This window comes from Elephas maximus, chromosome 2 (assembly GCF_024166365.1).
Source record: "Elephas maximus indicus isolate mEleMax1 chromosome 2, mEleMax1 primary haplotype, whole genome shotgun sequence".
NCBI classification, from domain to species: Eukaryota; Metazoa; Chordata; class Mammalia; order Proboscidea; family Elephantidae; genus Elephas; species Elephas maximus.
In genome coordinates this window covers 227,736,189-227,762,680 of record NC_064820.1, presented here as the reverse complement: position 1 = coordinate 227,762,680, position 26,492 = coordinate 227,736,189, and the positions used below count along the sequence as shown (strand labels likewise).

General features: G+C 43.9%; 2 protein-coding genes across 5 annotated transcripts in view; one reads left to right on the top strand and one right to left on the bottom strand.

The window, feature by feature from the left end:
• Nucleotides 1-1,191, bottom strand: part of RRP1B (ribosomal RNA processing 1B) — a 31,188-nt gene extending 29,997 nt beyond the window's left edge. Inside the window, exon 1 of one of the 3 annotated variants that reach the window (XM_049874971.1) lies at nt 932-1,191. In XM_049874971.1, coding sequence (XP_049730928.1) covers nt 932-1,061 — 130 coding nt within the window. In that variant the 5' untranslated portion in view covers nt 1,062-1,191. The remainder of the gene's footprint in view (nt 1-931) is intronic. The other 2 variants (XM_049874970.1, XM_049874972.1) reach the window with 2 other exon arrangements.
• A 30-nt stretch (nt 1,192-1,221) lies between these two features.
• Nucleotides 1,222-26,492, top strand: part of HSF2BP (heat shock transcription factor 2 binding protein) — a 188,135-nt gene continuing 162,864 nt past the window's right edge. For both annotated transcript variants that reach the window (XM_049874975.1, XM_049874974.1), the window contains exons 1-4: nt 1,222-1,403; nt 2,560-2,811; nt 3,777-3,927; nt 15,916-16,019. In XM_049874975.1, the coding sequence (XP_049730932.1) occupies nt 2,776-2,811; nt 3,777-3,927; nt 15,916-16,019 (291 nt within the window). In that variant the 5' untranslated portion in view covers nt 1,222-1,403; nt 2,560-2,775. The remainder of the gene's footprint in view (nt 1,404-2,559; nt 2,812-3,776; nt 3,928-15,915; nt 16,020-26,492) is intronic.

Below are 26,492 nucleotides of genomic sequence, written 5' to 3'. Positions count from 1 at the left end.
CTGCACATTGTAGTTCCCACTCCAGGGTTTACAGGAGCATATTTCGTACCAGGTAAATGAAATCCTCCAGTGGTATCCCATGAAATTATCATCCAAAGTACAAAGCCCTGCCTGATCTGGCCACTGTTAGCATTTCCAACTTCATCTTATGACACCCTTACTTACTCTTGTTTCTACCAACTGATCCACTGTTCGTGGGCAGTGGCATTAAAGCATGGGGCAGGTTCAGCTCTTTCCTGCCTCTCTGCATGGCTGGCTTCCTGTCTCTTTTCAGATCTCAGAACATCACAGCAGAGAGGCCTTCCTGGAACAGCCTGTATACAGGTGCTCCCTCCCTCCCTTTATTCTATCATATTACCTGATTTCCATTTCCTTCTTACCCAAGTTTTATTTTATTTGTTTATTCCCCTCCCCAGCGCCCCCCCCCCCAGCTTTACTACTAGAAGTTCTTTGCAGGTAGGAACTCTGTCTGTCTCCTCTCCTGTATCTTCAGCCCTAAAGGTATTGGTCAAATGAAGGCATGAATCAATGAAGGGAACACCAGAATAAACCTGGCTGAGTTTAGTGATTTCAAGAGCAGGCTCAGGAATTAGACCTGGGTCTCATCCCGCTTCCACACTTACTGAATGTGACTTTCACCAAGTTCCTTAACCCCTCTGGGCTCCAGTTTCCTCACCTGTAAAAAGGGACTACACAGTAAGTACGCGGCCACCACAGTGCGGGACACACCGAAGCACGCGATGGATGTCACGAAACATTGCACATAACCGAAATCGAAGTACAGTTCCCTCTCCCTGCTCGCCTGCCTGCCAGCGCCGCCCCGGGGCTGTTCCCCAGGGTGGGCCCTGCGCTTCCCGCCCGCCGGGCCCTCCCGGCCGCCGCAACAGGCTCGGGCCGCCATGTGCGCGGCGCGCTGACCATCGGCGCCCACCTGTCTCCCTCTGCGTCTTCACACTGATGTACTGGCGCAGCTTCCTCACCGCCCGGTCCCGGATCCCCTTCTCGTTGGACGCCAGCCGCTGGGCAAACTGGATCTCGGCCGGCTGCATGGCAGGGGCCATCGCGCCTGCTGGAGCATCCCCTGCCGCTCAGCTCCCGTCCCCTGCGCCGCCCGCCGCAGTCACAGCGCTGCCACCCGGGCCGCGGCTGCGCAGAAGGCGGAAGCAGCTGGGGCTGGCGGCCGGCGCGCGGGCTGATGATGTCACAAAGGCGTGGCTGAGGACTCGCCGCGCGTTCCGGGAGCCAGCGAGCGCGGTGGGAGCCCTGGCGGTGGGGCCCGGCCGCCCAGCCGTCCAGCCGCCCAGCCGGGGTTGGGTCACCCCTTCGCGCCTTCACGTCTTCGCGGTCTTTGGTTGCCAGAATTCAAAACGCACTCAGGACCGTTGACGGCGCGGTCAGCCGGGGTTGGTCTTGGCCAGGCAGAGCCGATGGCTATTTTTAAGTGGTCTAGAATCTTGAAGCCCACTTCACAAAAACCCGGTCAGATCAGCAGCTCCCCTAGCATCGACACGGCATCGTGGAGCCGAGTTTTTAATTGTATTAAACTACTCCGGCCGTAGTTGATAGAGCTGAGGTTGGCAAAGATTGGCCGCACCTGGGGATTTCCTAAAAGGCTATTGGGCCAAACATCCCTGGAGGGGCGGCTTTTCGTAGCCCCGCGGCTTTGTGGTTCCCCTGGCAGAAACTGCTCAGTTTTCTTCATGCAAGTGTAGGGGTTTCAGTGTGCAAGCGAATTCGTCCTTTATAGCAGCTTCCATCAGGCCTGGAAAACATCCACACGCTTATGTGATAATATGAAAAATGTTGACTTGTTGCTAACATCAAAGAGGGAAGGAATGTCTCTTAGTCCTTTTGTAGCTTTGGATATATTTTAAAACCATAGGACACACTACATTTTGTGAATTCAGGATGGGGCAAGTTAATGGACTAGGTGACCTCTTGAAATTTATGATTGTCTTCGTTATTTCACTTAGTTATTTGGCTGAAATAACTTTTCTAGGTAATGGAGCCCTGGTGGCACAGTGGTTGAAAATTATGGCTGTAAGCCAAAAGGTCAGCAGTTCGAATACACCAGCCGGTCCTTGGATAAACCTATGGGGCAGTTCTACCCTGTCCTATAGGGTCCCTATGAGTCAAACTCTAAGACAACAGGTTCTTTTTTTTTTTTTTAGGGTGGTGTAGTGGTTAAGAGCTCGGCTGCTAACCACAAGGTTAGCAGTTTGAATCCACCAGCCGCTCCTCGGAAACCGTATGGGGCAGTTCTACTCTGCCCTGTACGGCCACTATGAGTTGTAATTCACACAATGGGTTTGATTAAAAAAAAAAAAAAATTTTTTTTTTTTTTAAATCATAGGTGGAGTTCCCGAAGAGTCCAGTTGTCAGAAACAAACCCTTAACTTAGAGTTTAGAAAGCAGGAACGCAGGCAGTTGCTGCGCGGATAGTTTCCTAGAAACAGGGTTCCCATTTGAACGCAGCCGCCCCTTCGCCCAGCATTCCTTGCTAGCGATTCGATGTCTGTTACTTGACCTTTACACCTGTGTCTCACTTCTGCTTTGCAGTTCACGAGATTCAGGGAAAGCTGAAGCGGGGTCCCGCTGAGCCCACCCCTTGCGCCCCGGGCCGAGCGTGCTCCGCAAACTCACCCACGTTTGAGCCTCGCGGCTGTCCGTACCTAACCCGCCGCTGAACACGTTCCCGCGCTTTCCAGCCAAAGGGGGCAGAGGGCGCCGCGCAGGCGCAGAAGTGAGCAGGCGCAGAAGCGAGCAGGAGCGGCCATGGGCGAGTCCAGCAGCGCTGAGGAGGCCTGCCGGGTCAGTGCTGAGATCCGGGCCCCGCATGTCCCTGCCGTCGCTCTTTGCTCCCATGCGCCACACCACAGCCTCCACGACCTTGGAAACACGTAGCCGTCGCGTGGTCGTGGAGGTCTGGCGACTTCTCCACAGACGGCACGGATTGGCCAGGGGGTGGGCGACGCGGGCGTCATGTGACTGTTCAGTGAGGCCCGTGGGGGTCTCCGCCTCAGAAACGAACACGAGTGGAACTCTTGGTGGGGGATAAAGGGTGGGGACCAGGAGATTGGGGGTCAGGGGTTGAATAAGGTGAAGATGGAGATGAGAGGGTGACATGGATGATTAGTCTCTTTGTGCCACCCAGAAGTCCAGTTCTCATCTGAATGACCTGGTCCCTTGTTTCAGAGTTTAGTGTAAGGTTTCGAGAGCACCCGGTCTTCCTCGGAGGCTTCCATTGCATGTGATGAGAAAGTGCTTAAACTTTGGCTCCAAAGTGGATTCAGATCCTGGCTCCGCCCTTTATTAAGGACGCGTCAGAAAAGCAATTCAAGCAAGTTGACTGGCTACATGGGGGACCTCACCTGTGCTCTCTGTGCCTCAGTTTCCTGTTGGACAACATAGACGAGTTGTGGTGAATGTTAAATGAGATGACCAGCAAAGGGCTTGGTACCCCTAGTAGGAACCCAGTAAAGCTGATTTCTTCTGATTAACTGGGTTCTGCAATGCTAACAAAATTTTGCATCATTTTCTTTGGCTTTTAGGATGAGGGCTCTTGTGTGCACAACTTTTCCCCTCATATCTAACTGCCATTTTGAAGGTTTGGGCTTCAGCTCTCAAAATGCAGTATACGCATATAGAAAAGAACACATTAGAAAAGACGTTGTTTTGAAACTATTGTGAGCAGTTAGAAGGAAGCAAGTTGACCTGGGTGGCTGGTTTTAGTCATATGAAGAGAAAATCATCTTAAGTTCTGCTTGTCCTTTTAGCACGTGGGGACTAAAGAAGAATTCGTTAAAGTCAGAAAGAAGGACTTGGAACGGCTGACAACTGAAGTGATGCAAATACGAGACTTCTTACCCAGGATACTAAATGGGGAGGTACTGGAAAGCTTCCAGAAATTAAAGATTGTAGAAAAAAGTGAGTCTCACTCCTTTTTTAGCAGCCATTGGTGATGGCAACAATTTGTTCCAGCAACTATAGTATTACCTTTTGTAAATAATTATAAAGTAATTATAGACAAATTTTAAGATACTGTTATAGATCTTGTAATTATAGGCCTGAGTAAGTCAGCTAATACAGAAAAAAGGGAGGTGCCCTCAAATGAGTACCTTGGATATATGTGAGTTGGTGTTGGATGAAAGCTTGCCACCTCTCTTCCTCAGCAGAAGGATTTTATACTTTTGGTAATTGAAGAGCTCTACCCTAAAAATCAGACCTTTACTTGTGTAAGTTAAAAGTCTTGCCACATAGAGTTGTGTAGAGTTGAATGTGTCTGTGAAGACAGCTAGGCATGTCTTCACTTGTGTCTAGGCTGATGGATGGGTCCATCTGTAGCACCAATTTAAGGTCAGGCTAGGCAGGACTTGTCCAGACTTCTGTGATTTGAGCTAAGCCGTTATGTCAAATATCAGTCTAGCAGCCAGTTCATGTTCTTGGAGATACTCCAGGACTGATAACAGCACCTGCCTAATGGCAATGAATTAGCTAATTCACCACCCTGCATCTGACTTTTAGCTGTCATGTGCATCTAGGGGCCCAGTTAGTGATTTAGCACTAGTCTAGACGAGAAGATGCCCTGACTCAAGAATAAGAATTTCTAGTTTGTGCAAATACACCTGGACGACGGGGCAGACATAAGCCACTTAGGAGAGAAAAGGTTCAAGGTTACTATAGCACCATGCCCTGTTTACGTCTCTTTGAAGTCCTCAGATCCACACTCCCCTTCTGTGCCTTGTGGTGTGCTCTGGGAGGCAGGCCCCCACAGACTACTCCTCTGGTTCCCGTGTTGGCTGGCTGGCTGCCAGCCAGTTGGGCTCACAATGGAGGCATCAGTGGGAGGAGAGAGGTTGGGGTATTTCCTCCTCCTCCTTCCCTGCTGTGTTGCTTTTCTCTAGCGGTAGCTGCAATCTTCCACACCTGTGTCTCCTGCCTAGTGGCCACCTCCACAGTGCTTTCTCTCATGGGCTCCAGTAACACTGTTTTCTCCCCTCTCTCCTTCAGTTGTTGCTTATGCCTCAGTGCCTCACCATCCCCTGTTCCTTTGCTCCTGTTCTCACCTGTACAGTCATTCCATTAAGATCTTTTGACATTTGGGTTGATTTCTGGTTCTCTTTGGGACCCTAACTGATGTGCTCCAGTAGTTGGTTCCCATGTAGCTCCAGGGCTTCTTAGGTCCTTAGTTCTAATCTCACAGTCACCTAGCTGCCTCCTGAGAGTGAGTGATTTGTTGTTCCATACGCATTTGCACTCAGGGAAGGAAAGTGCTGACCGGTAAGGGTGAACAGGTCAGCCTGCTGGTTGGTTGTATTTGTCACTGTAAATGAATAAACTGACTTTCTGAAAAATACACCAGGGCCTCATGGCTTGCTTGTTGTTAGTTGCTCTTGAGTTAACTCCAACTCCTGGCGACCTATGTACAACAGAATGAAACATGTCTGGTTCTGGGCAGTCCTCACGATCCTTGCTATGTTTGAGTCTGTGGTGGCTGTTGTGTCATTCCACCTCACGGAATGTTTCTCAAGATTTCGTTGGCCTTCAACTTTACCAAACATGATATCCTTTTCTAGCGATTGATCTTCCCTGATGACGTGTTTAAAGTAAGCAAGCCAAAGTCTCGCCATTCTCGCTTCTAAGGAGCGTTCTGGTTGTATGTCATCGAAGGCTGATTTGTTGGCTATTCTGGCAGTCTACAGCATATTCCATACTTTTTGCCAGCACCACGGTTCAAGCACATCAATTCTTCAGCTGTTGTTCCCATCATCCAGTGAAGTTAGCCAGTAGAAAACAATGAATGGGTCACAGCACAATGAACTGCTTAGCATTAGTCAGCCTCTTAGAGGTCAGTCCCTCTGCCAAGATCAGACTGTGCTGCTTATGAAAGGGAGGGCCACAAACAACCTGTGGTAACCTGATCGAAGCCAGAGCTCAGGAGGCCTTATCTGGCAGATCCGACCTTCCTTGGGCTACGTAATTTCTCTCCGCATTGATCTGTCTGGCGTTCCTTCTCAGTCTCTTTTACTGATTGATCTCACTATTTAACAGCCTTCAAATAGTGGAGTTGTTTGCGGCTCAGGCCTCACTCCTTCTCATTCCATGGCCTTCCTTGAAGCAATCTCAGGTATACATGTAGCTTCAATTACCTCCTTCATGCCGCTGGTTCCTAGACCTATCTCTAGCCCGAACCTCTTGTCCAAGCTCAGGACCGTTGTGTCTAATTCCTACTTGACATTTCTTCTTGTTTGTTTCATAATTATTTTGAATTCTAAATGTCCATCCTCATCAGCCTAAGACCAGCTCAGCAGGAACAAATCTGTAGTCCGACAAAGGTTTATTGGCTCATTGCAGTGAGGGGAACCACTCAGCGGAGGACTGTAGGGTGTCTCAGTGGATAAAAGGGAAGAGTTATTTTGATGGGTTTAAAGCAAAGTAGAGCTGTGTGTGTGGGGGTCAACATCAGGCCTGACTGTGGAGAGGACCCAGGACCCATTTGCTTGAAAACTACAAAGTTCAGGTGGACTCTGTAGTGGAACATTGTGCCTAGAAATCCTGTATTTGATACTCTGTACCTGGTTAAAAATCAAGGCCGTTTTTCTGCGTCAAAATGACTCAGATTCTCCAGGCAAGAGTGCGATGTTTCTTCCCATTAGGCTGAGATTTTAGAGAATGCATTTTCCCAGTGAATAAGAAGTCAGCAGTCACTCACAGAAGGGGTCGTTAGGACATTTTACAGCTGCCCTATGTCCTTGAGAGAAATACCGTTTCCTGTTCATTTTGTAGAGGCTCTGTGTCTGTTTTCCAGCCTGACAAACAACAGGACACATTTTCACTGTCTCAGAGCCTGCAAATGTTTACTTTTTCATGTCTGACTCATATCTGCCACCCCGCCCCCCTCCAGCTGGCCAGCCTTCAGAGTCCCATCAATGGGACCCCCAATGGACCCCCAGCCTAGAGACCTAGGAGTCCTGCTCGGTGTTGTCTGTCTTCCTCATCACTCCCCCCACCTGTCCACCTGTAAGTCCTGTGCATTTACCTTGTAGATGGCCCCTGAGTCCATTGGTCTGCTCCATCTGGACTGCTCCATCTGAGCCCCAGCCACCGTCTTGTTTTGCCTGAATCCTTGCCTGTGTGTACTGATTGACACTCTCCACACGATAACCTGAGTGATTTTAACAGTTTAGTCTGATTGGTCATTCCCTTGCTTAAGTCTTCAATGGCTTCTCCTTGCTCTTAGGATAAGGACCAAAAACCCCACCAAAACCCACTACTGCCCCCAAAACAAACAAAACTGTACTGTGGCCTGAAAGGCATTCTGTTGTTGGACTCAGCCTCAGGCCAGGTGTTACTTCCTGCGGGGAGTCTTGTCTGACTGCCTAGAAAAGACCTAGTTTCCTGTTAAGTATTTTCATAGCACCTGTGCTTTTCTTTTCGACCAAATGGTTCTGTTACCACTTTACGTTATAAGTTGGTGGGTGGGCAGGGCCCTTGTATTTGCATGGCACGGAGAAGGCACACACGTACTCCAGGAAACCTGTTAGGAGAAAGAAAGGATCAAGGTAGACAGGAATGCTTTCAGGGGGCTTCCCTGGGAACTTTGAACTTGAGCTGTACGCTGAAGACTTGCTTTTCTGGGTTGCGGACTGGCCTAAAAGAGTACTTGTCTCCTAATTTCAGCTCTTTAGGTCTTACTAACAGTGACATGGAGCAAACCTAAGGAAAACAAATATTTCCCTCTTTTTCTTTCTACAAGGTCTAGTTCCGACGGTCCTTTCAGGGCCTTCACAGGGCCTGTCTTCCCAGACTGGTCACATGGGCCATGGCTCGAAGAATGGACCACACAGAGGAAATTCAAAGTAGACAATGTGGCAGCAAGAGACATTTGATAAGTTGATTCTGCCACGTTTTCTCACCCTGTGGTCCATTAGGGTTCTTGGCTTTTAGTAGCAAAGTTTTTGCTTCTAGAGATTGGTGTGTGCTACCCATCAAGTAGCAGTGAAAGGCAAACTAAGGGTATGAATGAATGCAGGCTGGGAAGAAGTGGGGAAGCCATAGGTCCTTTTTGAGAAGCAGTTTCTTTATGTGTAGGTGTAGATGGGTTTGGATTGCTTGGGGCCAGGGGACTCAGGCTATATAACTTGTGAGCCCAGCAGAGGATGTCAGTTGATACGAGTATCAAGTAGTGAACAGGGCTTGATTCAGACTCTAACATAGTAGCTTCTTTTGGGAAACTGGGCGAGGTAGGTGGTGGAGTTTGGAATAATACAGATGATGGTGTTGCCTGAGAATCTTTAGGGAGTAGGTGAGCAACAGTGAGAGAGGTATGCTTTATTAGAAGAAAAAGGGGAAGAAGTTTGAGGCTAGGATGGCAACTTGAATGAAAGCTGCAAATGGGAGTGAGCAGAATTGATCAGGGATCAAGAAGCTAGTTTTTTGCTTGATGTGTGGAGCAAGGATTGGGGTATAGCTGATTTGAGAATAGTAAATGCGAGCAGGTATGGGAAGCAAAATGACCATGGATTAGATATTTTTAACCTGCGATGACAGGTAATTGGAAGTTACATGTGGAATGACATCAAAATAGCGATTAAAATGACATTTTCAGGGGAATGATTTTTGTACCTGAGTGTAGGTTAGGCCTGAGGGATAGAGTGGAGGATGAAGGAGAATTAATGACAGGGAGCCATCAAGGAAGGTTGTATGTGTTCCTTTTGTATGTGAGACTGGCTGTGTGAGTGGGGTAGGAGGGAGAGACTCATCTGACAGCATTGCCATGAAGAAATGATTAATCCTGTGATGGAGTGAGAACGGGGCATCCTGGCTCTTTGGGATCAGCAGTGGGAGCACGAAGGTATAGGGAGTTATCGGTCTACAGCTTTCTAACTGATGTCTCAGGGTGTTTCCCTCTCTGTAAGATGGGAACAGTGGTACTTATGTCATAGGATGTTGTTGTTCGTTGCCATCAAGTCGGTTCCAGCTCACGTATAACAGGATCAGAGTTGTTAACCCATACGCCCAGGAGAAACAACCTTATCAGCTAGAGGTCAGTGTTATGTGCAGTTCCTTTTGCCTTAGTCTTACAGATTCCACTCATTTCTCGGGTTACTTAGGTCAGCACCCGCAGTGCAGTGGGTTTCTCTTTATATATGGCCTTTCTGGTCCTGGGTTTGTAGTTCTAGCAAGACGATTTGCTAGGTCACAACCTTGCAAAGAGATTGGACAGTTTATTATGCAAATAAAGTGCATAAAATCCTTGCGGGGATGGGTCGATTACTAAGCAAATTAGGTGATTGTCGCCTACTGAAGAAATTGGTCAGTTTGTGGTCTTGGTAGGAGGAGTAGGCTTATAAAAGAGCCAATCCCACAGAGATTGAGGGGGAACTCACTACCATCAAGAAGAAGAACTTGGAGTGGAGCGCATTCTCTGGACCCTCGGGTCCGTGTGTCGAGAACCTCCTAGACCCAGGAGACAGAGCTGTAACACCGGAGACAGTGTGAGATGGTGCAAGACAGCACCAGACAGTTCAAGCAGTTTGAGTAGTGAGAACCAGGAGACTGGTATGAGACAATTGTGGTGGGCTTCCTGGCCTACGGAGCAAGGTGACTGCAGTGGGCTTGCTGACCCATGGGGTGAGAGCCAAACACCTTCTGGCAGTAGGCTTACTGGTAGAGTAGAGTGCCTCCGGGCACTGGTAGGTGGAGCTAAAGAGCTGTAAAACTTGCCTGAGCAGGGCAGAAGCCAGGAGGAGGCTAGCCTCGCTGAGAAGTGTGGCCTGCCTGTGGGCACAGCCAAGAAGGAGCTGAGAGCTCTCCTGGTTAGAAGCTGTCCTGATTGTCCAACTGTAACCTGTATCCTGTTATCTCCAAGTTGACCCTGACCCTGAGGTGTAACCTGTTACTTCTCTAATAAACCCATAATTGTGAATATGGTCTGTGAGTTCTGTGTGGCCATTGCAATGAATTACCGAACTCAGCAGAGAAGTAGAGAGTGCCGTGGAGGGACAGTTAACGTCAGAATTGGTGAAAAGGTTGGAGAGTGGAGGTATGTCTGACCTCTGCCTCACAGGATGCAGCTTTGTGCTGATGCTAATGATCTTGATTCCCATCCCTCTCCCTGAATTTAGGTAACTTCTGAAGTCACTAGCTTATACCACCTCTCCCCTCACTGCCTTCAGTGAGGTTGTTCCATACATTTGTAATGGAGTTAGATTCTCTTGTCACGGTCTGCGTTCCTTTCTGGGATCCCTGGACATCCTAAATGACTTAAAAAATCTGCATACTTTAAGGTTCACTCTGTGCTGTAAAGTTTTGGGGTTTTGAAAAATGTATAATGTCACGTACTCACCTCTACGGTGTCCTTCAGAATAGTTTCACTGCCCTAAAAGTGCCCTGGTGACCTCAGGTGTGTCATAGTGGAACTGTGCTCCGTAGGGTTTTTGATGGCTGGTTTTTCAGAAGTAGATGCCCAGGCTTTTCTTCCAAGGTGCCTCTGGGTGGACTTGAATCTCCAACCTTTTGCTTAGCAGCACCCAGTGAATCAAAGTCGACTCGATGACAACTGGGTTTTCTTTTTGTTGTCGTTGTTTAAAAATGTCCTGTGCTTCATCTATTTAGACACTTTCCCATCCCTTGACAACCATTAATCTTTTTACTGTCTTTTCTAGTTTTTCCTTTTCCAGAATGTCGCATGATAGGAATCATACAGTATGTAGCCTTTTGAGAATGTCTTGTTTTGCTTAGAAATAGGTATTTTTTTTAAGTGCAGGGAAAAAAAAAAGAGCCATTTTCATGTTCTAGTTCCAAACCCCCCTCCTTGGTTTGCTTAAAAATTTTGGCCCCAAATTAAAGTGTTGTTTGGCTAACCTGGGATGGGCACCAGGATTTCAAAGGCATTTGAGCTCATAATTGTTTTTTCTTTTTTTGGAAATCCTGGGATATTCTCATTTTACTTGCTTTTTCAACTTCTATATCAGAACACTTATGAAAAATTCCTCAAGGGGATCATTGAGGTTTCTAAAAACCAAATCCACTGCTGTCAAGTCGATTCTAACTCATGGCGACCCCATGTGTTACAGAGTCGAACTGCTCCTTAGGGTTTTCTTGGCTGTAATCTTTATGAAAGCAGATTGCCAGGGCTTTCTCCCATGAAGCCGCTGGGTGGATTTGAACTGCTAACATTTAGGTTAGGAGCTGACTGCAAACCACTTGCACCACCCAAGGACCTATCGTTGAGATTTACTAAGTAAGAATGTATGCTTTAATACAAAATACTTAATAGACATTGTCAGCTTTGTGGAGGAAGGGGCCCAGATAATTTTTTTTAAGCTTTGAGTGAGATTAGAGAAGTTTGAGATGAGATTTTTTGAATTCTACTTTCAGCTATTAAGATGGGTAGGTAGGTAGAAAGTTTAAGTGTACTGTGGGGCCATCGCTTACCATCTAAGAAGATAGGCCAGATTAGTGGGTCAGATTCCATGACCTTAAGTATTTTGTAAGCTTCTCATTCCCTGTACTCATTGGTGTTTACACCCTTAACACTTCAAGGACCCTCTATTTGCCTTTGAGCTGCAGGAGCCTGCATCCCAGTGCAGAGAGCCAGCCTGGAAAAGCAGAACCTCAAGACAGAATAGATACTCATCACTTTAAACAAGGCAGGCTTGTTAGGGTTGTGTGTAAGAATAGAGGATTCCATGAGCTTTGGATCTTGATCTGAGATGGAACCCTGGGCCTAACAGTTCTATGTAGTTACTCAAAGGAACAAGAGATACGCAGATGACTACAGTGTAAGGAGGTGTATCATAGATGCCAAATGAATGTGGAAAGGCTATCAGTATTCTGAGGAGGAAGAGGATGGTCAGGGAGGCTTTTTGGAGGAGGTGGACTTAGGATTGGGTCAGGAAGGAGGAGTGGGTTTTCACAGATGCAGGTTACAGGAGCATCCCAGGTAGGAGTGGTCTCAGCCAAGAGCAGAGAGGAGCAAGCATGTGGCATGTTAGGCAATGGAAAATAGTGCAGTTCTAGCGTGCTAGAAAAGTGCCGTTTCTGCATCACACCAGGGTGCAGTGCGGAGACTGCTCACTCTGTCCCTGGGGATTTATTAGGCTCTAAAAGTTTTTTAAAAGTCATGCTCCGCGTGGATGTTAGTTAGGGCTATGTTACTGTCTTCTAGGAACCTCTGAGTTACTCAGAGTACCCAGTGTATTCCAACCCTTGGTTATGAGTGGGCACAGAGCTGGGTATGCTTCAGTTTGGGAGCTCTCACCAAATCCTATTAGCTCTTGGGGACCTTGAAGGATCCAGAGTCACCTTGGAGACTGGGGCTGTGTGATTTGGGAAAACCATGTGATTAGGGATGCCTTTGGTCAGTGGGCTGTCACTATCTGCTTGACTGGTCCCATGTGGGGCTGATTGTCGTGTACGTAGGAAGTTCTGATGTGATCCTAGGAGATTACCCCAGATTTTTACCCAAATGTCATCCCACAGTAAAGATGGAATCCATTAATAACTTATTCTAAGTTCTTTCCTAAACCGATTAGAGGATGACAAGAAAGTGAAAATTAATGGCTGTTAAAAAGCCTTATTTTGGATTTGAGACTCGTTCTTGAGCTATTTTGATCAAAGTCAAATATTTTAACGTTAATATGAAGCCAGTCATCATTTCTTATAACCATGCCGGGTGATGTAGTTCTAAGAAGTAGATCTCTTTTGTTCAGTTTTAATTTCTTTGATTCATGTTTTGGAAATCTTGCTCTTCTTCATCGCTGTGCCCTGCCTGTGAGTATTTAAAAACACTTTATTCTCGTGTTCTTAGAGCCACATCGAGAAAGGACTGTGATTTCAGAAGATAGATGTTCCATTGGCCTGTGGTTTGTGCTGTTCCTGTGTATTGGCGGTCTGTCTGGACCTTGCCACACTTCCATTCAGCTCACATAGTTAAATTGCAGTCACTCCTCCGTTTTGAAAAGATTAGCCATGAAATTAGTCTAGGCTGGTGGCAGCCCTGCCCGATCTTAGTGTCAAGGCTGGACAGGATAATCTCTCGACTGCATGTAACGGGTCATTCAGATGTCCATACTCTTTCTGTCGCTTTTTTAAAATCGCAGACGCAGTACATGTTCATCATAGGAGAATGAGAAATATAACCCAAGGAGCTGTGTGCGTCTCTGTGTTCCAGGATCAGCAGAATGACGGAGTGAATGATGAGGAAGTTTCACCATATATGGGTCTAGGCGTTGGGATGAATCAGAAAGCGAAACCGATGAAACCCTCTGCCCTTGCAGTCGTGTAGGGTTGCTATGAATCGGAATTGACTCAACGGCAATTTTTTTTTTTTGCGCAATTGCTTTAGGGGGCTGGGAGTGGGCCAAGTTGAAAACGGTGGGAGTTTCTGAGGCAGCGGCAGTACCCTATCTGGCCACCAGGCGGCAGCTGCGCACTGTGGAGGGGGGCCTGCTTCTTGGAGCCAGTAGGAGTGCTGGATCTCTGATGCTGAGTTCTAGGTCAGCTACCTGCTGTAGATCGGGATGTTTTAGCCCTGTCCCTTTGTTACATAACCTGCACTGTGGTCATATATGGCTGAATGGAGCGAGGGGCTATGAAACTGCCACAATGAGAATTTCAGGAGTCTCTCTGGCCAAGGGTCAAAATTAATTCCTACAGATTTTTATATGCCATAAGGCTATAGAGATGTAATTTCTTGTCTTTATTATGTTCAAGTAACATATGGTTTAAAAATAGGAGTTAATGGCAAGGAAAGTGTTTTAGACCACCAATAATTTTAGTCCCTTTTTTCATTTTGTTTTACTTTTGGTCTGTGACCATATGTAGTGTGTATTTCACACATAATTACAATATATGTGTAAGTGTATGTAAATAACATATATGTTCATTTAACACTTGTAAATAGGCATCTGTGTAGTGTTTCACAGCGTAGCACTTGACTGAGAGCTGGTTTCTTGGATGGCCGGGATCAGTGGGACAAAATAAAGAATACCAGTAAAAGTCATGTATCGTACATCATAAAAGAGCAGAAAACTTGGATTTGAGGGAGAAGAAAGAGTCCAAAGTTATTTCACCCTAGTTTCTAAGAAACATTTGTAGAGCTTTGCCAGCCAATTTCATAATCTCTAGTTCAAATATTTACCCTTAGGTTCTAATGTGAACTTCTAGGGCAGAGGGGCTCTAGAAGGCATAGAGATGCTCCCAAGCTTTGTGACACTGGCCCTATAGCTGCAGGCAGTTCCCACAGGGTTCTCCTTTGGGCTTCCCCTTCTCTTCTCAGATCCCAAGGTTACCAAGCCACGCCCATTCTCTTGTGTCTACTCTTAACTGGGGGAAGTGTCTGTAACCTTTTTCTCCTCTAGGATGGAGTAAGGTTGTATTTTCCAGAGACCTGCACTTTGAGCCAGCCTCTCACACATAGCCGGCTGCCTTCTGCTTCCTTCTAGTTTTTGGTCTTTCGCATTCCTGTGGCTGGGTTCCATTGCTTGCTGTCACTAGCTGTGCGTTGTGTCTGCATTTCATTTTGTTAGTGACGTGAGACCAGGCTGTGGGCTTAGAGCAGTCACGTTCGAGCTGTGGTTCTGGGACTTGTTGGAAATGCCCATTTTCAGGCCAGCCCCGGACTTACTGAAGCAGAAACTCAGGGGTGGGGACCAACAATCTGTGCTTCAACAAGTCCTCCAGGTGATGTGGGTGCACACTCAAATTTATTCAGTAAGGAAGACCTGGTGGTGTAGTGGTTAAGAGCTATAGCTGCTAACCAAGAAGTCGGCAGTTTGTATCCGCGAGGCGCTCCTGGGAAACTCTACGGGGCAGTTCTACTCTATCCTATAGGGTCACTATGAATTGGAATCTACTCGATGGCAGTGGGTTTGGTTTTGGTTTGGTGTTCAATAAAGCAGAGGTGCCCTGGTGGTGCGGTGGTTAAGCGCTTGGCTGCTAACTGAAAGTCAGCAGTTTGAACCCACCAGCTGCTCTGTGGGTGAAAGATGTGCCAGTCTGCTTCTGTGCAGATTTACAGCCTTGGAAACCCTATGGGCAGTTCTACACCGTCGCGTACGTAGGATTGCTATGAGTGGGAATCGACTCCATGGCAGTAAGTGGGGCACTGAAGCATGGCTGCCGTAATCAGAAGGTAGACCATTAACTGTAGCATATGTTCCTTGTCAAATCTGGGTATATGTCAGCCTAAAAACTGATGATTTCTCAGCCCTTGCTATCCTTGCACTTAAAATTTTGAATTATGTATCTCTGATTTTCCTGAATGTCAATATTTCTGCAGCATGATATTTTATTTAAAGTTGATACTTTTGATTTCTGATTCGTTGACATGAATTTTTTCTTTTGGCCATTTGAATCATCAGTGGAGTAAATGTGGTAGAGAGGAAGTATCATGGGACTCGCACCCCTGCGCTCTGGCCTTCTCTTGTCCTGGTCACCGAGCCTCCCTCCCCCATTGATGACTGCTGCAGTTGTTCCATTGAGTCAGCGCACCAGTTGGTGAGACTTGCTTGTGAATCAGCCGGTGTTGGCACTGCAGACTCACTGAGCTGCCATCTGCTTTTTATGGAAAAGATACAAGTCTGTGCCATGAGACATTCAGGCTCTCAGCCCTGCCTTCAGTCCTTTAAATAACGCACTTTCTGAAAGTCCTCATCACAAGTCTGGCAGTCAAGTGTGGCCTTAAAAACACAAAACAGAAAACAAGAGTGCTTTCTGCTGTGGGCTCAAACCTGCTGAGAACATAAAAACCCTGACTTTTAGAATATTAGTTATTCAAGGACTGTGGGAAATTGGAGTAAGCCTAAGTAATCAGTACAGTTTTACTAAGAAAAAATTAGGCAAAAGAGGTGCTTAGGAGAGGTTAGTGGTTTGAAATATCTTGAGTATTTTTATGTCTCTTTCTTTTAGACCTGGAAAGGAAAGAGCAAGAATTAGAGCAGCTGAGAATGGATTGCGAACACTTTAAGGCCCGCCTGGAAACTGTGCAAGCAGATAGCATGAGGGAGAAGAAGGTACGGTGTTACAGACGGAGTTCCCCAAACACCAGGTTCACGTCGTGTCCAAAGTGGGGTTGGCTTACAACCGTTTTTAATAAGCCATAGGTCTTAGTATTTCTAGCTCTTCAGCCTTAGGAGATTGCATTTTTAAATGTGTGTATTTTGAATGAGTTGGAAAAGAGTGGAACAATTGGATTTATTTTTTATCGTGGCGAAAATATATACGCAGCAAAACATACGCCAGTCCAACAATTTCTGCGTATGTAACTCAGCAATATCGATTACACTCTCCATGTTGTACAAGCATTATTGCTGTCCCTTTCCAGATTATTCCACCTCCATCTTCAGAAACTCAGTTCCCCCGAGCAAAACCTCGCTCTTCCCCTCCCACCCATCCCTGATGAGTGCTAATAATATTTGGTTTCTGTGTATCTGCATGTTTTGTGTAAGTGAGATCATACAGCGTTTGCCCTTTTGTGACTGACTGACTTTGCTTAGCGTGTTTTTAAGGTCCATCCAACAGTTGGATTTTATAACCACTTAACAGGGTGATTATTCACTTGTTGCTTTTTAACAGTCACTGACTTAATTTTTATGTTTAAAAGGCCAATCCAAAATGTAAAGATTTGTAATAAAATATGAATAGTAAAAGAAAATACAGTATAAGTAGTGGCTTATAATTGGAGATATATTAAACCAGAAGCATTTGTAATTGGGGAGTTACTGATATTTTAGAAATAATCAGTTGTATTTTATTTTAATATTGGGAGACTATATTTCTTAAAAATTACACATTAATTTTTACTTTTTGTAATGGTGTAAATTATTTTCTCTTATACAAACCTAGAATTACTCTTCTACTTCTGGTAAAATTTTGGGCTTAGATGTATTTTTGTTTTTGGATAATGAAACAACACTATTAATAATAGTAGTAGCATTAAAAACCCGTTGCAGTCGAGTCGATTTCGACTCATAGCGACCCTATAGGACCCAATAGAACTGCCCAAGGAGTTTCCAAGGAGTGCCTGGTAGATTTGAAGTGCTGACCTTTGGGTAGCAGCCGTAGCACTTAACCACTAAGCAACCAGGGTTTCCACTCTTAATATCTAGGTAGGATGTATTGATTGTTTCCTGTGTGCTGGGCATGGGTGAAGCAGCTATCCATGCATTTCTCTTGCTTCTGTCTACATGGCACCATCAGAGGGTACTGCGAACTCATGGGAATGTTACATAATTGCTCCAGGGTCACGCTGCCTGGGTGCTGAGATCTCACTTTGTATTGCCTCCTTGTGTAAAACAATTCTAAGTGCTTGTGGTTACAATAGAGGTTTTCCCAAAGTGGTGGATTTTGTATAGATTTTAATATTGAACAAGTCAAAAACATGAGGGAAAGAGTTTTATTTTCAAATATGAGTTAGGTGAAGTGCCACATATGTAAAGTTGAAATGTTAGTTGTGTCATATTCTCTTTAGATCGTGATAAACTAAGACGGCAGTCCGGTTGATTAGTCTGGGCTTAGAAGTTTCACGGTCTGAAAGAAGTTGGCCAATGGGCGAGGAGAAATTTGATGAGTGTTAAAAATACAATCCATTGGTCTTGTCCTTCCTCGACTTGCTGGATATATCCTTGTTAAAACTGAAGTTCAAATTCAGCAAGTGCTTAGATTTCTTGTTTTCCTAAATTGATGCAGGCTTTGCTGGCATTTTGGATGTAATGCTTAAAAATCAGCCATTCCAATGAAATGCCGTATAGAAGAATGAAATGGCCATGGTACGTTAGTTTCATATCACTGCAGTGTTACTGCCCTGGTACTTTGATGTTAGTTAAAATGTGATCCTATTGTTGCTTAAAATATTACTTGTTTCTAATTACATTTCCTGTTTAATAGTCCCAGCCATTTAATATAGGTGGCAGCCACTACAGGCTTTCTGTAAACGAGACCATTTCTCATTTTCCTGCTGTGGGGAAGGCCTCTTCTTTGCATTTTCTGTGGTCACAGACAGATCATGGACAGATCATGAGGCTGGACTCTGGAAGCTTATTTTAGAGTTGAGGAACCAGGAAAGAATCCCGGGACTAGGATCCTAAATTAGATTATTGTTAGTAAGTACCTCATTGTGAGTAAGAGTCGTTACAAAAAGCCAGAATACTGAGTCCAATATGTAAGGAAAGCTCAGAAACAAAGTATGTCATCAAAGCCCTAAGGAAGTACTGTATTATCAGCAACTCCCATACAGCCTAGAGAATGCCCTCGTTGGTTGAAATATTGCCTCCGCAGTGATTGCGTTGGATCAGTGGAAGGGGCAGGCTTAGATTTGATATCTGCTCTATGGTTTGGAAGTTGGCCAGGAAAGAGTCCTGGCAGCAGAGACCTTCGAACTCTAGAGACAAATCCCAGCTTTTACTGCGTAGGCAAAGCTGTGAAGCACCAAGCTGTTACTCTAAGGTTCGACGTGGCTTTTTGTGAAGTGTCTGCTTGAGGAGCTTCTGCAGTGCCATCCTGGCTTTTTTAAGTGTTTGAGATTATCAGGTAATAGGGGCCTAGAACCCCAGAACCAAATGCTAATTACATGTACAGAGTGAAGCTGTTTTCCATCTGAGGAGAGAGCATCTCGGTTTTAGTTTTGTGATTTTTTTTTGTCAATTTACGCAGTGTACAACTGTCATTCCAATTTGGTTTGTTTTTGGCTTTAAATTTTTATTTTGATGTAATCAAGATACAGAACTGTTCCATCAGCACCAAGGCTTCTTGTGCCACACCCACCCCCTCTCCTATCCCTCACCCCTGGCAGCCATTTTTTTTTTCTATCTCTGTAATTTTGTCATTTCAAGAATGTTATATAAATGGAACCATAGAATATATAACCTTTTGAGATTGCCTTTTTTCCACCACTCTGATCGGTCTAAGTTGTTGCATGTATCAGTGATTCATTCCTTTTTATCGCTGCATAGTATTCCATGGCATGGAGGTACCATCGTTTCTTTTACCACAGTTTACTTAATCAATCACTCATTGAAGAACATTACTATTTTTTGCCTATCATAAATGAAAATGCTATGAGCATCCATGTACAGGTATTTGTGTAAATACACATTTTCATTTCTCTGAAATAAATGCCCGGGAGTACAAATGCTGAGTTGGGTGGTAATTGTACATTTATTTTTATAAGAAATTGCCAAATTATTTTCCAGAGTGGCTGTACCATTTTATATTCCTGCCAGCAGCGTGTAAGTTCTTCCACATATTCACCAGCATTTGGTGTTATTACTGTTTTTTAAATTTTTTTATTTTAGCCATTCGGGTAGGTTTATCGTGCTACCTCATTGTGGTTATAATGTGTGTTTCCCTGATAGCTAGTGGTGTTGGACGTCTTGTCATATACTTGTTTGTCATCTGTATATCCTTTTCTTTGAAATGCCTCTTCATGTCTTGCCCATTTTCTGATTGGATTGCTTGCTTTTTGTTGTTGAGTTTTGAATTTTCTTTGTATATTCTAAATATGAATTCTCTGTTGGCTTTGTGGTTTGCACATATTTTCCCCTAGTCTTTAGCTTGTCTTTCCTTTCTCTTGACAGTCTTTCATGGTGCAAAGGTTTTTAATTTTGATGAGGTCCAATTTATCAAGTTTTCCTTTTATGGGTCAGATTTTTGGTGTCAAGTTTAAGACCTTTTCACCTAGTTCTAGGTCTCAAAGATTTTCCTCCCTGGTTTTTTAAATTTTTTTCCCCGAAAGTTGTATGGATTTATGTTTTACATTGAAGCCCCTGGTTGATTTTGAGTTAGTTTTTGTATAAGGCCTGAGACTTAGGTTGAAATTGATTTTTGTTGCTTATGTTTGTCCCATTGTTCTAGCACCATTTGTCAGAAAAACTGCCCTTCCTGCACCGAATGGCTTTTATACCTTTGTCAGGAATCAGGGAGGATACCTGTCTGGGTCTATTCTCAGCTCTCTACTCTGTTCCTTTGCCAGTACCGCGCTGTCATGATTACTGCTGCTATATAGTAAGCTTTAATATTGGGTACAGTGATTTTTCCCATTTAATTATTTTTTTAAAATGATCTTAGCTATTCTAGGTCCTTTTTTTATTTTCCATATAAATTTTAGAGTAAGCTTGTCTGTGTCTACAAGGAAACTTGCTGGGTTTTTGGTAGGAATTGTATTATATCTGTAAATAAATTTGGGAAGAACATCTTTACTATGTTTATTGTTTCAATCCATAAACTCAGTGTGTTTTTCCATTTACTTAGACTTTCTGCAGTTGCTTTTATCAGCAGTTTGTAATTCTCAGAATACAGGCCCTGTTCATGTTTTGTTAGATTTATACCTTTGAATTTAACTTTTCTTTGGAACAGTTATAACTGGTATTGTGTATTTAATTTTGGTTGCCACTGTTTCGTTGTTAGTGTATAGAAATGCCCACCGCTTGTCTGTCAGTTTGTTGTACCTGTTGTACCGTGGTGGCTTGCATGTTGCTGTGATGCTGGAAATTATGTGTCTTATTATCTAGTGTTGCTTATAACAGAAATACCACATGTGGATGGCTTTAACAGAGAAATTTATTCTCTCACATTTTAGGAGGTTAGAAGTCTGAATTCAGGGCACCAACTTTAGGGGAAGGCTTTCTTTCTATTGATTTGGAGGAAGGTCTTTGTTACCAATCTTCCCCTGGCCTAGGAGCTTCTCAGCTCAGGTACCCCAGGTCCAAAGGACATGCACTGCTCACGGTGACTCTCTTGGTGCTATGAGGTCCGCCCGTCTCCCTGCTTGTTTCTCTCTTTTGTATCTCAAAAGAGACTGTCTCAAGATACAACCTAATATTTTAGATTGAGTCCTAACTCATTAACATAACTGCCTTTAATCCTGCCTCATTAACATCATAGATAGGATTTACAACACTTAGGAGAGTCACATCAGATGACAAAGCAGTGGACAGTCACATAAAACTGGGAATCATGGCCTAGTCAAAATGACACACTATTTTGGGGGACACAACTCAATCCATAACACTATGCCACAGGTATTTCAGATACCAGCAGGGTCACCCATGGTGGACAGGTTTCAACAGAGCTTCCAGACTATAACAGACCAGGAAGAAGGACCTGGCAGTCTACTTCTGCAAAATTGGCCAGTGAAAATCTTACGAATAGCATTGGAATATTACCTGATACATAGTGTCAGAAGATGAGCCCCTCAGGTTGGAAAGCGCTCAAAATATAACTGGGGAAGAGCTGTCTCCTCAAAGTAGAGTTGACGTTAATGACATGGATGGAGTAAAGCTTTCAGGACCTTCATTTGCTGTTGCAGCATGGCTCTAAAGGAGAAGAAACAGCTGCAAACATCATTTAATAATTGGAATGTGGAATGCACAAAGTACGAATCTAAGAAAATCAGAAGTCATCAAAAAGGAAATGGAATGCATAAAGGCAGATATCCTAGGGATTAATGAGCTGAAATGGACTGGTATTGGCCATTTTGAATTGGACAGTCATAAGGTCTACTGTGCCAGGAATGACGAACCGAAGAGAAATGGTGCCACATTCATCATCAAAAAGAACATGTCATGATCTATCCTGAAGTACAAGGCTGTCAGTGATTGGATAATATCCATACGCCTGCAAGGAAGGTCAGTAAATACTACTATTCAAATTTACGCACCACCCACTAAGGCCAAAGATGAAGAAATTAAAGATTTTTACCAGCCTCCGCAGTCTGAAATTGATCAAACATGCAATCAAGATGCTTTGATAATTACTGGTGATTGGAATGCAAAAGTTGGAAAAAAGGAACAAGGAACAGTAGTTGGGAAATATGACCTTGGTGATAGAAACGATGCTGGAGATAGCATGATAGAATTTTGTAAGACCAACGACTTATTCATTGCAAACATCTTTTATCAAGAACATAAAAGGCAGCTCTACATGTGGACCTTGCCAGATGGAATACAGAGGAATCAAATCAACTAGATCTGTGTAAAGAGAGGATGGGGAAGCTCAATATCATTAGCCAGGACAAGGCCAGGGGTGGACTGCAAAACTGAGCACGAATTGTTCACATGCAAGTTCAAGTTGAAGCTGAAGAAAATTAGAGCAAGTCCACTAGAGCCAAAATATGACTTTGAGTATATCCCACCTATATTTAGAGACCACCTCAAGAACAGCTCTGACGCATTGAACACTAATGACCGAAGACCAGATGAGTTGTGGAATGACAGCAAGGACATCATACTTGAAGAAAGCAAGAGGTCATTAAAAAGACAAGAAAGAAAGAAAAGGCCAAAAGGGATGTCAGAAGAGAGTCTGGAACTTGGTCTTGAATGTGGAGTAGCTAAAGTGAAAGGAAGAAATGATGACGTAAAAGAGCTGAACAGAAGATTTCAATGGATTACATCATATCCCTGGAGAAGGACATCATGCCTGGTAAATAAAGTAGAAATTCAGCTAAAAAGAGGAAGACCCTCTGCGAGATGGATTGACATAGTGGCTGCAACACAGTGGGCTCAGACACAGCAACAATTGTGAGGATGGCGCGGGACCAGGCAGTGTTTCACTCTGTTCTACATGGGGTCACTGTGAGTTGGAACCGATTCGATGGCACCTAACAACAGCGATAGAGAAATGCAATGGATTTTTTTGTGTGTGTTTGTCTTGTCTCTTGAGATCTTGCTGAACTCACTCACTTACTAGTTCCAGAAATTTTTTGTAGGTATTTTGAGATTCTTCTATGTAGACAGTCATGTCATGTGCAAACAGGGGTAGTTTCTCCCTTCCGATCTGTGGATCCTTTATTTCTCTTGCCTTGAACTGGGACTTCCAGTACTCTATTGACCAAGAGTGGTGGGAAACATCCTTGCCTTGTTCCTGCATTCAGTCTTTCACCAGTAAGTGTGATGTTAGCTGTAGGCTTTCTGTAAATGCTGTTTACCAAGTTGAGGAACAGCTTGCTGAGAGTTTTCATCATGAATGAGTGTTGGATTTTGTCCAGGTAAGTCATAGAACATTTTGGTCACCCCCAAAAGTTTTCTCATTTCCGTTTGCAGTCTGCTCCCATTCTTGCACTCAGCCTTCGATTTTTTGTCTGTATAAATTTGCCTTTACTGGCGATTTTGTGTAAATGGAACCATACAATATGTAGTCTTTTGTGCTTGGCGTAATATTTGGCAGTTTGCCCATGTTACAGCACACATCCGTGGTTTTTTTTTTTTTTTTTGTATTGCTAAATATTCCACTGAGTGGCTATACTGCATTTTCTTTATTCATTCACCAGTTGATGGACATTTAAATTGTTTCCAGTTTTTGCTGTTATAAATAATGCTGTTGTGAACATTCATGTATAAATGTTTATGTGGACATATGTTTTTATTGAGGAGATACCTAGGAGTGAAATTGCTGGGTCGTACGGTTGATAGTTTGAATCCACCAGCCGCTCTGTGGAAGAAAGATGTGGCAGTCTACTTCAGTAAAGATTTGCAGCTTTGGAAACCCTCTGGGGCAGTTCTACTCTGCTGTAGGGTCGCTATGAGTCAGAATTGACTTGACAGCAGTGGGTTTGGCAGTGGGTTTGGCAGTGGGTATGGTGTGTATATGTTTAGGTTTCAAAGAAACTACCAAAATGTTTTCCACAGTGACTACTGTTGTTGGTTGGCTGCTGAGTCATTTCTGACTCACCGCAACTTTATATATAACGGAATGCAGTGTTGCCTGGCCCTGTGCCGTCTTCATGATCATTGGCATGTTTGAGTCCCTTGTTGGAGCTATTGTGTCAATCCATCTCATTGAGGATTTCCCTTCTTTTTGTTGGCTCTTTACCCTACCAAACATGATGTTCTTTTCTAGTAATTGGTTTTTCCTGGTGATGTGTCCCAAGTAAGTGAGCTGAAGTTTGCCATCCTCACTTCTGTGGAACATTCTGGTTGTAGTTCTTCTAAGATTGATATGTTTAATATTCTTTGCCAACACCATAGTTGAAATGCATCAAGTCTTCTGTCTTCCTTAGTCCAGCTTTTGCATGTATAAGGGCGAGTCAGCTGTACATAAGTCATCAAAGTGACATCTTTGCTTTTAAAAAATTTAAAGAGATGTTTTGCAGCAGATTTGCCCAATGCAATAATGTATCATTTGATTTCTTGACTACTACTTCTGTGGATGTTGATTATTGATCCGAGTAGAATGAAATCATTGACAACATCAGTTTCTTCTCCATTTATAATGATACTGTTTATCAGTCCATTTGTGGGGACTTTCATTTTTTTCATGTTCAGGTATAATCCATACTGAAGGCTGTAGTCTTTGACCTTCAACAGTAAGTGCTTCAAGTAGTCTTCACTTTCGGCAAGCGAGATTGTGTCGTCTGCACATCACAGGTCGTTAATGAGCCTTTCCTTAATCCTCGTGCCGTGTTCCTCAAAAGTGCAGCTTCTTGGATTATTTTTCAGCATATAGGGTTAATAAGTAAGGTGAAAGGATACAACCCTGAAGCATACCTTTTCCAACTCTGAACCATGCGGTATCCTCTTGTTCTGTTTGAACAACTGTCTCTTGATCCATGTACAGATTCTGCATGAGCTCGATAAAGTGTTCTGAATTCCCATTCTTCATAATGTTATCCATGATTTGTTATGATCCACACAGTCGAATGCCTTCTTGTAGTCCATAAAACGCGGGTAAACATCTTTCCGGTATTCTCTGTATTCAGCCAAGATCCATCTGATAAGAGCAGTGATAAAAAATGAAAAACAAAGTGAATATACCAGTTGCCATCGAGTCGATTTCGACTCACGGAGACCCCATGTATGTTAGAGTAGAACTGTGTTCCATACAGGTTCAGTGGCTGATTGTTTTTCCTAAGTAGACCATCAGGTCTTCTGAGATGGACTCAAACTTTGAACTTTGTGGTTAGCAGTCGAGCACATTAACCATTTGCACCACCCAGGGACAAAGTGACTGTACCAGTCTGTATTCCCACCAGCAACGTATGAAGACCCCACTCTCTCCATATTATTGCCAACACTTCGTGTCGTCGGTCTTTGGATTGTAACCATTTTGGCGGCTGTTGAATGGTATATCTTTGTGGTTAAAATTTGCATTCCGCTAATGACTAATTAAAGAACCCTGGTGGCACAGTAGTTAAGCCTTAGCTGCTAACCGACAGGTTGAATGTTCAAACCCACTAGCCACTCTGCAGGAGAAAGATGTGGCATTTTGCTTCTGTAAAGATTACAGCCTTGGAAACCCTGTGGAGCAGTTCTCATAGGGTCCCCATGAGTTGGAATTGACTGGATGGCAACGGGTTTGATTTTTTTTTTAAATTACTAACTAGCGATTAGTATCTTTTCATGTGTTTATTGTTCACTCGTATATTTTCTTTGATTAAATGTCTATTCAGATCTTTTGCTTATTTTTAATCAGTCTGTTTATCTTACTATTGAGCTGCAAGAGTTCTGTGTATATTCTGGATACAAGTCCTTTGTCAGATATATGATTTAGAAATATTTTTTTAGTCTCTGGCTTGTCTTCACTTTCCAGTGGTGTTTTTTGATGAATAAAATTTTTAAGTTTTTTATGAGATTTAATTAATTTTTTTTCATGGATCATGATTTTGGTGTGATATCTAAGAAATATTTAACGAACCCAAGGTCACAAAGGTTTTCATTCTAGAAATTTTAAATTTTGAGTTAATTTTATTTTGTGTATCAGTATCCAGCTGTGCCAGTGTGATTTGTTGAAGACTATCCTTTATCCATTGAACTGTCTTGACAGCTTTGTCAGAAAGCAGTTCATACAGATGCCAGTATTTCACTGATCCATATATCTGTCTTTATGCTAATATGATTCTATCTTGATTTCTGCAGCCTTTTTTTTTTTTTAATTGTGCTTTAGGTGAAAGTTTACAGAGCAAATTAGTTTCTCATTGAACAATTAATACACGTATCGTTTTGTGCCATTGCTTGCCAACCCTGCGACATAGCAGTACTCTCCCCTTCTCCGCCTAGGGCTCCCCATTTCCATTTGTCCAGCTTTCCTGTCCTCTCCTGCCTTCTTATCCTTGCCCCAGGGCTGGTGTGCCTATTTAGTCTTGTGTATATGGTTGATCTACGTATTATTGTTTGTTTTATAGGCCTAGCTAATCTTTGGCTGAAGGGTGAACCTCAGGAGTGACTTCAGTACCGAGTTAAAAGGATGTCCAGGAACCATACTCTTGGGGTTTCTCCAGCTTCTGTCAGACCAGTAAGTCTGGTCTTTTTCCATGTGTTTGAATTTTGTTCTCCGTTTTTCTCCAGCTCTGTCTGGGACCCTCTGCTGTGATCCCAGAGCAGTCGGTGGTAGCCAGCCACCATCTAGGTATGGTGGACTCAGTCTCATGGAGGTTGTGGTAGTTGTGGTCCATTAGTCCTTTAGACTAACCTTTTCCCTTGTGTCTTTTCATTTTCTTCATTCTCCCTTGCTCCAGATGGTATGGGACCAGTAGATGTATCTTAGATGGCCACTTA